The sequence below is a fragment of the Sebastes umbrosus genome, chromosome 13 (assembly GCF_015220745.1).
Source record: "Sebastes umbrosus isolate fSebUmb1 chromosome 13, fSebUmb1.pri, whole genome shotgun sequence".
In the NCBI taxonomy this organism is placed as follows: Eukaryota; Metazoa; Chordata; class Actinopteri; order Perciformes; family Sebastidae; genus Sebastes; species Sebastes umbrosus.
This window is the reverse complement of record NC_051281.1, coordinates 28,838,772-28,851,216: the sequence shown is the minus strand read 5'-3', so window position 1 is coordinate 28,851,216 and position 12,445 is coordinate 28,838,772. Positions and strand designations below refer to the sequence as shown.

Here is a 12,445-nt window from a genome sequence, read left to right as displayed (position 1 = left end):
GTTAACACAGGGTTGCTGTGTTGACCCGACAGAGGTGGTGGTGTTCTTGTACTGTAGTGTTTTGGTTTCCTTTACAACCCACCGCAGCTACTTGCAAACCAGTGCCTTGTTGGCTGGTGACTCAAATCTGACCACGGAGGAGAGGAAGCACTTTTGTCAAGAAATCCTGACCTTTGCCGGCAAGTCTGAAGATCAGTGTAAGTGATCACGTTTCATTACAAGTTCACCTTTTACAACACAAAACTTAAAAAGGAAAAAAAACTAGGGCTGTCAAAGTTAACGTGATAATAACACGTTGTTGAAGTTGTACCAGGCTCAGTTTTAAAGCTAGAGTGAAGACACTGGTATCCTATTAAACTACAAAAAACCCAAGAAATCCATCGGTACCAACCATGTCATACTAGCTTGTCGCAAAGGAGGCTAAATAATGCTCAGAATGTACGATACATTTTGGCAATGAAAAACTGGCATGGCCATTTTCAAAGGGGTCCCTTGACCTCTGACCTCCAGATCAGTGAATGTAAACGGGTTCTATGGGTACCCACGAGTCTCCCCTTTACATACATGCCCACTTTATGATAATCACATGCAGTTTGGGGCAAGTCATAGTCAAGTCAGCACACTGACACACTGACAGCTGTTGTTGCCTGTTGGGCTGCAGTTTGCCATGTTATGATTTGAGGATATTTTTTTTTATGCTAAATGCAGTACCTGTGAGGGTTTCTGGACAATATCTGACATTGTTTTGTGTTGGTAATTGATTTCCAATAATAAATATATACATATATTTGCATAAAGGAAGCATATTTGCCCACTCCCATGTTGATAAGAGCGTTAAATACTTAATAAATCTCCTTTAAGGTACATTTTGAACAGATAAAAACTGTGTGATTTGTTTGCGATTAACCGCGATCAACTATGGACAATCATGCGATTAATGGCAATTAAATATTTTAATTGATTGACAGCCCTAAGGAAAAAAAACAATGTAAACACTCTGTTCTATAGCATCAGTCTGCATCGTGTGCCCCTTTCAGCCTACCACTTCTATTGCTACATCAGTTCATGATGTCTGAGATTTCCCACAATGCCTTTAGACAAACTCAGTAGAAAGGGTCTCAATGTCTTGTTTCCACACATGGCATATGAAGCTACCTTGCCAAATCATTTATTAATATTTGTAGGGCTGGCCCCGCTTAGTCGATTAGTGGACTAATCAGTCATTTTGGTCGTAGTGACTAAGATGTCTTTAGTCGATTAGTGGACTAATCAGTCGTTTTGGTCGTAGTGACTAAGATGTCTTTAGTCGATTAGTCATTTTTATGCTTTTTTTCATGCTGAATGATTTATTTCCAAGAAACGTATGAGCAGATCTCTGGTAAACACAAGATGTAAAGTGGTGCTTTTGTGTGATTCTTTGTGGAGAAACTAATTTTATACTCTTCTTCTTCCTTCCACAGCTCCCAAAGTGACTCTCAGCATGGGTGATTTTTCTAAACTCACGCGGCTACAGTTCCGTCCCGCCACAGCCTCGGTGCACTCCGGAGCCGTCCTGCAGGTGGAGCTCACCCTGCGGTGTTTGATGCCCGTGTCCGTGCACATACAGCAACTAGCTGTTAGCATTCACTTTGACCTGGAGCGCACAGGGACTAATGGAAGGTCTAAGGGAGCTCCGAGACAAACGAACCCAGGGACAGTAGAGTTCAGCCAGGCCGTCTCGTCGGCGGGTCCCAGCTCGTCCGCAGCTGCCGGTCCCCCTTTAGAGCTAGAGGAGATTCAGGACAGGAGTCCTACGGACAATTCTCTCAACTCCACGGGAGTGGTGTGTAAAAACAGTCATCTGGTCATGCGGCTCCATGACAACAACTCGCCGCCGGACACGCCCAACTGTGTCAGCCCTCCTGCTGTTTCCATGAAGGACGGAGCACAGATGCTGAAAGTGCAGGATGTAACGTTAGAGCCCGGGAATAACAGCATCGTATTCACAGCATCAGTAAGAGACACTTTGCTGCTGCCTCAAATTTAAAAAATGTGACCTTTTCAAATGGTGAACTAGTTAATTGGTGTTTGACTTTCAGAAGGGGACTCAATCTGTATCTGATGATCGTTTTAATGCGTGTTTTTCACTCTCTCAACCTTTGGTGTTCTATTTCATAAAACGTCCTTCTCATTTTCTTACTTTGCATCTTTTTCTCTGTCACTCATTTCTCCGTTTCCTCTGTAGAGTGGACAACCAGGTTCTTACACATTGCGTCAGCTGTTCGCCACCGTGGGTCAGGTGCAGTTTGTGCTGCCTCATATCTACCCGTCGGTCCAGTATGAAGTCTATTCTCAGGAGCCCCAACTCACCGTGGAGCCTCTCTCAGGTCGGATTTGTTTTTTTGTTTTTTTTTACATGAATGCTTAAAATCTGAGGTTATGGTATTGGTCGCAATTTTCAAGTTTGTTTGCTCGTACAACATGAAACATTAATTTCATGAAACACTAAAATTATACATGTATTATAGATCACATGCTTACATTAGTAGCTGCACTCCAAGATTACTCTTGTTGAACAAACCAAAAATGCAGCAAGCAGACTAAAACATGACACACAAGTACTAAGGCTACTTCAGTTTACCTTGTTATGACTGTTTTATGTGACTGTCTACAATAAGTTGGTTATGCTCATGTAGCAGCTCTTGAGTCTCGACAGCACCGTATATCATATTATTTAACTGTTTCTGTACGAGCCTTGGCACCTTGTGTTCTGTATTTGTGCAAGGCTGAATCTGCATCAGATGCCGTGTAAATGTTTGTGATATCTTGACCTGCAAAAGCTGTGAGGGTAAAATAACGTGATGTTTTCGTGCCTCGGCACCGGCGACAGCCGTGGCCGGAGGCGTTATGTTTTCGGAGATAGGAACACCTTGAGAGAATTTCTTCAAATTTGGCGTCTAGGCATATTTTAGACCTGAGAGGGGGCGGGACTTATGACCTACATTGCAGCCAGCTACCAGGGGGGTGTTCGAGAGAATATGGCTTCACTTTTGGGGAGCTGTCATGTCGTCCATCCTTATATATAGTCTGTGGTCCAACCATTGAGATCGGCAAGGTGTTTAAAAAATCTGTGTTTTTTCCCAATTGGTTCATTTTCTTATCCCAGTTATGCTCCAATAACTGGCCCAGTTTTATTCTAACTATAATACCCAAACTCATGAATTTGTCAAAGACAATCTTAAATGGGATGGTCTTCAGGAATGCCTTGTCTTCCAGCTGTGATAAAGACACTAATTCACTCTTTACCCAGTTTATCCTATACCCTGAGAATGAGCCAGATGTGTGTATCAGATCCAGCGGGGAGTGACATCATTGGCGTGGGCCGAGATGTGAAGTACCCTGATGTGTTATTGGGTGTTCGGACGCTAACGCAAAGATAAATGACAAAATAGGATCGCCCTGGGGTGTATTCAACACAAATGTCTAACAGGATAAAATGATGAGGTGAGGACGTTTTGGACAGACATGGACGCAAACTGCAACTTGACCGGCTGGTGGAGGCGTACAACTGCCAGGCACTAATTCTAGTTCTACCTGCAATTTTTGATTTAGTTTTTCAAATAAGGAGAATAAAAACATTGGGACTGCAGTTCCTTGTTGGAGGAAGTTTAAGTTCAGTTAACAAAACATGTTGAAGTCTCACCTGCATCTGACGCATGTTTTTACTGCTCTGATTACCATAACACGTTAATGATTGTATATAAACCACAGTGCAGCGTGCGTGCGTGTGCGGGTGTGTGTGTGGGTGTGGGTGTGGGTGTGAGTGTGGGTGTGGGGGTGGGGGTGTGTGTGGGTGTTGTTGCTCACTGCTCTTGTGTTTGTGCTTTCAGAGCCACTGTTGGCCGGTCTGCCTCAGACGGTGAAGTTCACTCTGTTGACGGGTCACTACGCTGTGAAGAAAGGAGACGCTCTGCAGCTCAGCAACACGGACACCATGCCCATCCTGCCCTCCACCAGCTGCACCGCCCGCATCAGCAACCCTACAGCCGGTCAGGCTTTATTTGATTTGATTTTAATCTGGTTCCTCCAGCATGAATCTACCGTTGTTCACTGGTTTTCTCTTAATAACCAGAATGAAGCCGTGTTTCTTGTGTACTGTATAATGTGTATAAGAACAGGTTCCTGTAGAAGGCAGGTTATTTGCGTGCCTTTTTAAACACACTGACTGACACATACACAGCTTTTAAAGTCCCGTCCCCTCTTCCTGTGTTCAGAGTTGGTGGGTGAAAACGCCCTGTCCATCCAGTCGTCTGAGAAGGTGACCAGCATTAGCCTGCCCGCCACCCCTCCTTACCACACTCTGGAGTTCCACCTGGAGGTCCTGTGCGTCATCCCGTCCGGGTCTGACCGGCCCGCCAACGAGAGGCTGACCAATGGCGAGGTCCGCCACCGACCACGCAGCTACAGTCATCCTGACACGCCCATGACCGCCATCGACCAGAGAGTGAGGCCCCTTCAAACAAATACACACTTTGAATTGTACATTTTCTAGAGATGCAATGATTTCATGATTAATCGACAAGTATTTTTATAATCAATGAAACTTTAAAGCCTGTTTTTTTTCAAGCAAAAATGCCAGATTTCCAGGTTCTCAGATGTCAGAATTTGCTGCTTTTCTTGTTGTATTATAAATGTTGAATATTTTTGGGTTTGGCACTGTTGGTCAGACAAAACAAGACTGATCTGATTAAGTTGCTTTGGGCTCGAGGGCATTGTAACAAGCGTTTTTCACTGTTTTCTAATGTTTTATAGACCAATCGATTAATTGAGAAAATACCCCCCAGATTAATCGGATGCATAACCATCAACAACCAGATAAATATTCACTCCTTGTTACTGAGCTAAACCCATTTTTGACCGCAGCAACTTTCCCACGGAGCTAAGGACCTTTTGAGGAACTTTTGTGTTTCCACCGCAGAGACCAGGGTTTAAATTAAGTTCCGGGGACATTTTACCCCCCAAAAAGGCCCTGGTCGGGAGGATAGTACTCTCTCAAAGTACCGGAACTTTCAGGGTTGAGTTTACAGGGAACACCGTCGCTGATTGGTCAAACACACACACAGCGCTGCTGCTTCAACTCGTGTACCGCTTCATTCACAAACAAGGAAGTACTCTAGTATCGATCTAGGACCATTTTAGGACAAGGGGAGAACATTTCTCTGTTTGATAACATTGAAATAAAGTTAGGCTCTGCTGTCGGCTTCACGACTCATTTGAAAAAAGACAGAGAGAGAGAGAGATTGAGCGAGCGAGCGAGCTGAAAGGGGAGTGGTAGAAGAGAGAGAGACGTAGTGCGGCAGTGCAGTGAGTGAGAGAAAGAAAAGTTATTTTTGGATTATAAAGCACAAATAAATAACTATCAAACACTCAACGGAGGATTTACTGTAGAGACAGACGCTCTTAGTTTCACTTTCCTCCGCTGCATTTCATTCATTACATCCAACGTGCATCAGTAAATACTATGCTGCAGTAAAGATCGTCGCAGTGAGACAAAATTCCTTTTTTTCCAGCATGTTTTTAAGATGAAACAGACAGATAACACGCTGAACTGCAGGCTGCAGAGTGAGTTTACCGTTGTGACCACCAGCACCTCATCACACGTCATGTTGCTTTTTCTTACGTCAGCGGATTAATTTGCCTAATCTTCGCAGGTCTTTAGACCGCGGTGGAAACACAGACAACTGTTGGCTGAAGGAACCTTTTAGTTCCTCGTAAAGTAGTTCCAGGGACTGGAAACCCAGCCCTAGTTAGCTTTTCTGTCACATGATAGTAACTTTTTTGCTGGCGTCTGTCCACAGATGTCCATCGACTGTCCGTGGTCCATCTACTCCACGCTGCTTGCCCTCACCTTCTACATCCCCTTCAAGACCAAACACTCTCTGCTTTCTGCTGGTAACAGGTGAGCCTCCATTCTCATAGAAATACCTGTCACAAATAAAATGCGTGGGAAATTTGCTCTTTCACATAAAATACAAGAAGCTATAGTTAACTTACTTAACATTAACATAGCATTCTTTACCGTGTACATTCCCCAACTCACTCACATGCACGTCTGACCTGCGACCTTTTGACCCGACCCCACAGGAAGTACATTCAGGTTTGTTTGCAGAACGTGTCGGACATGAGCTTCACGCTGGCAGAAGTGAAGCTGACAGAGAAGCAGCATGAATCACTGGAGCTGCAGTCCCTCAACACTAAAACACAACAGGTGAGCAGTAAAACAAAAAATGTCATTCATGTGATCAGTAGATAGCTTCCAGTCATAGACTATTAATAAGAAGTGGACGTAGTCACCGTGATATCACGCATTGGTTTGTGGATTGCCCTTTTGAAGCCTTGAGTTCGGCATTTTGGTCGTCGCCATGTTGTTTTTTTTGCAACCAGAAGTGACACGAGAGGGTGGAGCTAAGCACAACCAAACGCTGATTAGGTGCTATTGATAACATTCAGCCACTAGATGTCGCATTCTCCCTCCCACGTTCCATTGCATTTATTTCACAACGAGTCGTTCGCAGGCACTCACCGTCAATCTCAGCCATTTATCTGTTTATTTTCCACACTAACTGACGACACAGAGACACCGCGTGATACCAACGTCATTTTACTATCGGCTCACAAGCCTTGTTAGAAGTGGGCACCACTGGACCTGTCAACATTTTGTTTAATGATTAATTCACAATTCAGGAAAAGCCATACTTTTATTCGGCACCTTTCTAAAAGTTCTGTGGATGTATTGTGTTTAAAAAGATATCTGTCAACATAAAAATGTTATCAATAAGACCTTACTAACTAACTTTCATGAAGTGAAAACACACTGTGAAAGGGTTAAAGGTGTAAGATTAAAACGCTGACAACGCCGTGGTAGCGACCTGTCAATCACAAGGTAGCCCCGCCCTAAAGCATCCCCTGCTTTATGGTCTGTTTGTCTCTAAATGGGACCATCATTTACTAAATGAACACCATGCTGTATTGAAGAAGACTTGAAACTAGTGATTGAGACCATAAACTCATGTTTACAATGTTTACTGAGGGAATAAATCAAGTGAGAAGTAGGCTCATTTTCTCAAAGACTTCTATACAATCAGTTATTTTTGCAACCAGAGGAGTTGCCCCCTGCTGGCTATTAGAAAGAATGCCAGTTTAAAGGTCCCATATTGTAAAAAGTGAGATGTTCATGTCTTTTATATTATAAAGCAGGTTTGAGTGCTTTATAAATATGGTTAAACTATCAAAACGCTCAATATACGGAGAAACACACACAGCCCGTATTCAGAAATTGTGGGTTTGAAAAAAGCCGTTAGGATTTCTGTCCATTTGTGATGTCACAAATCTACAATATTTAGACCATTACACGGTTTTAAATGTAAACATTCTAAATGTGTCCCAGTTTATTTCCTGTTGCAGTGTATGTAAATAACATCAGCTGACAGGAAGTAAACATGGACCCAAACTGTTGCCAGGCAACGCAATTTTGTTGCAATTCCGTTGAAATGCACTAAGACGGAGCGTTTCAGGCAGAGGGTAAATACAGGTATATTCAAGCAGACAGTATGAGGATAATAAAGTTTTTTTTTAACATTACAGCATGTAAACATGTTCTAGTAGAAACACAAAATACAAGTAAGAACCTGAAAATGAGCACGACATGGGACCTTTAAGGCACTTCTGCATTGGCTTCACTTTTCAGACCCCGGAGGTTGATGCCTGCTTCCCAGTATACTTTTTATAATATTTATGGGTAAATATTAGAAATTAGAAAGATTGGTTCTACGGCCACATTCACACCAATGAGGATAAATTTGAAAATGCGTCTTTTTTTTTCCCACTTAGTTTCAGCCTCCCATCTAGAAGGAGCTGAGCCTGAAGATGCAGCTCTTGATTTACCAGTTGATCTCTGTTGAAAGCCTCATTTATGGTCATGAACTCTGGGTAGTGACAGAAATATTGATTTTGTTTACAAGCAGCCAAAATTAGTTCACTACACTTAACATTTAAAGTGGGGGTAGGCAGTATATTTTTGGCATCATTGGGCAAAAATTCGATAATAACCTTTCAGCATATTGTAATTCAAGTGTTCTGAGAGAAAACTAGACTTCTGCACCTCCTCATGGCTCTGTTTTCAGACTTTAAAAAATTCCACTCAACTCAACACTCAACCATAACACTTGTATGATTGAATATCTTCCCTAAATAGAGGCTATAGAAAATGTATATCATGTATGTGCTATGGTTGAGTGTGTCACCATTCATCAGTTCTTATTCTTTTCATTGTATTGCTGGTTGTTTTGACTGTTTTGGCCACACCTCCTGTGTTGTTGCGAGACGATGTGTCCTGGTGATGCATCCACAGATGAATCCTATTGTTTAATCATGTCGTCTCTTTCCTGATTGGTGTCTGTGCCTCACCTGAATATTTGAAACTGGCATTACGTTTCGAGTGATCACGTTGATGATGGCTTATAGCTGAAACACGTTAGTTTGTTTGCCCAGAATAAACTATAGAAAGACTCTTTATCTGTGAGCGCCGGTGATTTGTGTCTTCCGTTCTCGCTACTACCTGGCAACAGATACTGTTCAAGATATGGAGCCGTGCTCGCTGCTACTCTCCATTTTGTCAGTATATATCTGTCATGTGTTGGTCTCGTTTTAAAGAACATCAAAACTACATCAACCACTAATTCATATTTCTGTCTGTCCATGTTGTTTTCGTGTGTGTAGCTTTTGTGCAGTAAGCACAGCGTGTTCTGCCTGTGGGAGGTGAGGTGGAAGGACGACCTGCCCTCCTGTCTCCAGTGTGTTTTCTCTGCCAACTTCTCTCCGCTCAAGCAAGACGTCTCTGCCCTCAAACCCTTCCACTACCAGTTCCAGCTCGAGAGAGTCACCGTAAGTCCACTTCAAACACTTGTTTTGTTCCTTTGCCCTAAGAAGTTTGATAAGTGGAGCTGTAGTTGTGCGGTCAGTTGCTCAAATATCTGGACAGGCAAATTAAAACATGTCTTTAGCAAGAGACAGCTGTCTGTTATGTTCCTGGTTTGAATAACTGATAATGTTGTATGAAAACATGCACATGAGATTTTTCTAGATTATCTAAGCAATCATTAAGAAGCTTCCCCACCATAATGACCCACTGTTTGTTACCGTCAGACGTTGTACAGTGTGAGAGCTGAGATCTTGCCCCCTGCTGGTGAGCAGCAGTGTCGCTCCGGTCTCCTCTGTGGGCTGGAGGTGTGTATAACACGACTGACCGAACCTGCAGAGGGGGAGATGGGAGAGGACAGCAAGACCGACACCGATGGCCTCAAAACCACCAAGCTCATGTATGAAGGTATGTCAGGAGAACGACTTATCATCATCCACTCTGAAAGAATGAATAAACAAAAGCAGAGATTAATAAAAGCAGAGGGAATGGGGAGTATAGTAGCACTGAAAAATGAATTACCACTTGATTAAGTCTTACATCCAGTAACATGGATATTTACAGCGCTTCAGATGTGAAATAAAAACATCCAATTTAAGCTCTGCTAATTTGTGATACAGACTAAATTATTTTATGATTAAATGAAAACATGATGAAAATAAACTCTTTAAGATTATTGTCAAATATTCAAATAACAATTCCAAAAATTTTCCAGAAAATGTATGGCGCAAAATGTGCCAAGAACTACATACAGTGCGTTACCAATATGAGTCTGAAAGAAAACCAAATGAACGTACGTGGTAGTCGGCCGTCGGCTGTAGTTTTTGTGGTGCGTTTGAGTGCGACTTTTTGGCCAAGACAAAAGGCGACGTGAGGCGATGCAACTTGTGGCCTTCGCCGTCGCTAGTTCTCTGAACTTCAAGCTACTACGAGGAACTTTCATTTTGTGTTGATTTTGGCGGTCCCTGTGGACAAAAGTGGTAGTGTTTCCGAGCACCAGAGTCCCTTAAAAAAACTTTTAATCAGTTAGATGAAAGAAATAATTGATAGGTGAACTATTAAAGAAGATCAATGCAAAAATCAATGCGTTTATGTCAGCTGTTTGCCGTACGGCTCATCCTGGGTTTTGTTTTTTTTATCAATTTTCAGGCACAAATATTTCTAAGGGGTTGACTGATCTCTTTGGAGATCGTATAAGTATGCATATGTCATTATTGTAGAGTCGCCAACTGTAGAACAGACAAAACATCAGTGACTTTAGCTGATGTATGTGTGTGTGTGTGTGTGTGTCCACAGTGGCTGACAGCAGCAGTAACTGGGCGGTGTGTGGGAAGAGTTCAGGGATGGTGTCGATGCCCATGACGGTCGACGCCACCCACAAGGTGCAGATCGAGGTGATGCCTCTGTTTGCAGGACACCTGCCCTTCCCCAAGATCAAAGTGCTGAAGTACCTGCCTCACACTGCAGCAGTGGCCATTCAACCAGACCCTGGTAAGACCCCCACCTCACCCCACCCCACCCTACACAACAGAACACCACAGAGTACAGAAGCAAAGGAGGCAAAACTCCGCTACTGTTTTGACAACAGCCGCTAGATGGCGCCGCGGTAGCGCTGCCGACATTTTGGGCTGAAAACGCCAATGAGTCCATGGATGTATAAAGAGATGTCTGTAAATCAGAGGATCAGTTTCATCATTTCATCATAATTTTTTATAATTAGAACCCCGTACTTTATTCATTCATGGAGCCCTGCAAGTCACTGCATTTTCTACAACACTAATATTTCAGAATAAAAGCCTCGTATTAACAAATTAAGGAATTTTGTCCACAGAAAGAAAAACGCTAGAGGGCTTTTATTTTGAAACTGCAGCAGGAAGTGTTGAGTTAAAAATAAATCTTTACTTTTTTTCATGTCCATGACACATTCTACAGATACAGACATTGAAACTGGAGTAATGTAGCTGATATGATGTCCATATACAGTCAATAGATCACTTTCACTGTCTGTTGTTGCTTTGAACCGCGCGGCTCGAGACCTAAAAATAGGCGAGACCTCGACTCTCTAGAAGACACACAGCTGACACGCAGCCGCGCTGCGCGTGAGCCACGCTGCTCACGCGGGCTGTGAAGCTGCTCGAACCTGTTAACATGGACGCCAAAATAAAAAAAACAGGTTACCCAGCCGCCACGCGCTGCTGACGTTCCCTGTGTGTCCCGGGCTTAACATTAACATCGAATGGACCTCTGCTGATTCTTTCTCACCCCGTTGGTCGCTCAGCATTCTGTTTGTTTCGTGCCATCCTCAGACAGCTGCGTGGAGAACGACAGCCTGTCCCTGTTGGACAAGGCGCTGGACGACCAGGGGGACACGGCAAGCATCCGCAGCCGGGGCAGCGTGCACTCCGTGGGCAGCGGCGACCAGCAGCAGAAGGGCGTGGCCATGCCGCGCCTGGAGCCCTTCAGCCCCGGACAGGTGTTCAACCACAGCCAGGCGCGGCAGGTCCTGGTGCTGCCCGCCACCGACGACCACATCATGGAGGTCAACGCCACATGACCCTGGTGGCGAGACCGCCCGCCCCCTTCTTACAGAACTGAACCCAGGCCCTGGACGGACTCCGCTGAGCTTTTGCTGCGGGGTAGATCGGGTCCATGAGTCCATGTCGAAAGACCGCTGCAGGTTGCCGTTATGGACTCACCCTTAAAGCATGAAACGTTCACATCACTGGAGACATTACGGACTAGACAGTGAAGAGCCAATGACATCTGCTGATAAAATTTAAATAAAAGATTTTTCTTTGCCATACTTTGTACATAGCTCATTGGATGGATTTATAGTTATAAATATATATATATATAGATATATATATATATGGACTGATCAATAAGATCGGCGCCTGTCGTGCTCCTTCGAACTGAAGAATAACAGTCCTGATTGTCCCATGATGCACCAAAGCCCTAGATGTGTGTACGCCTCGATCAGCTACTCGAGTACTTTACCTTTGACTGGAGTGCTGCTCCTGTGCCTCTCAAGTCCTCATCATTTATCACATTTGAGACTTTTGCCTTCTACGATTCCATTCAAGTTGCTGAAATATCACAGACGTCAGAATGAGGCAGGTTATCTAAACTTTTGGAGACCGATCCATAATCCTCACACTCTTCTGTCCTGCAGATACAAAATATGACATATTCCATTAATCAAGCTCAGCCAGCTGGTCATTGTTGTGAAATAAACCCCAACACAAAGCGTTATTGTTGATTATTTCACAACAATGACCCGCTAGCTGTACATTATCCTGTTTATTGCACGGCTACTTACTTTAGAAATCAATAATTTGACACAAAAATGGTCCGCCAGAGTCCGACATCAGAGCTGCACCCATAGCAACGGTCTGTTAAACATGGCAACGGTCTGTTATACATGGCAACGGTCTGTTATACAGAAATAACAGACCATAGAACGCAATGATTGACCAATGAGAATCAAGT

General features: G+C 43.6%; 1 protein-coding gene across 1 annotated transcript in view; it reads left to right on the top strand.

Moving 5' to 3' along the window:
* The window catches only part of trappc10 (trafficking protein particle complex 10), a 31,040-nt gene extending 19,281 nt beyond the window's left edge, over window positions 1-11,759 (top strand). The window contains exons 13-23 of the mRNA XM_037789225.1: window positions 88-197; window positions 1,461-1,993; window positions 2,225-2,366; window positions 3,870-4,028; window positions 4,254-4,483; window positions 5,838-5,938; window positions 6,124-6,247; window positions 8,758-8,922; window positions 9,184-9,364; window positions 10,253-10,447; window positions 11,263-11,759. Coding sequence (XP_037645153.1) covers window positions 88-197; window positions 1,461-1,993; window positions 2,225-2,366; window positions 3,870-4,028; window positions 4,254-4,483; window positions 5,838-5,938; window positions 6,124-6,247; window positions 8,758-8,922; window positions 9,184-9,364; window positions 10,253-10,447; window positions 11,263-11,510 — 2,188 coding nt within the window. The 3' untranslated portion in view covers window positions 11,511-11,759. The remainder of the gene's footprint in view (window positions 1-87; window positions 198-1,460; window positions 1,994-2,224; window positions 2,367-3,869; window positions 4,029-4,253; window positions 4,484-5,837; window positions 5,939-6,123; window positions 6,248-8,757; window positions 8,923-9,183; window positions 9,365-10,252; window positions 10,448-11,262) is intronic.
* The last annotated feature ends 686 nt before the right edge of the window (window positions 11,760-12,445 follow it).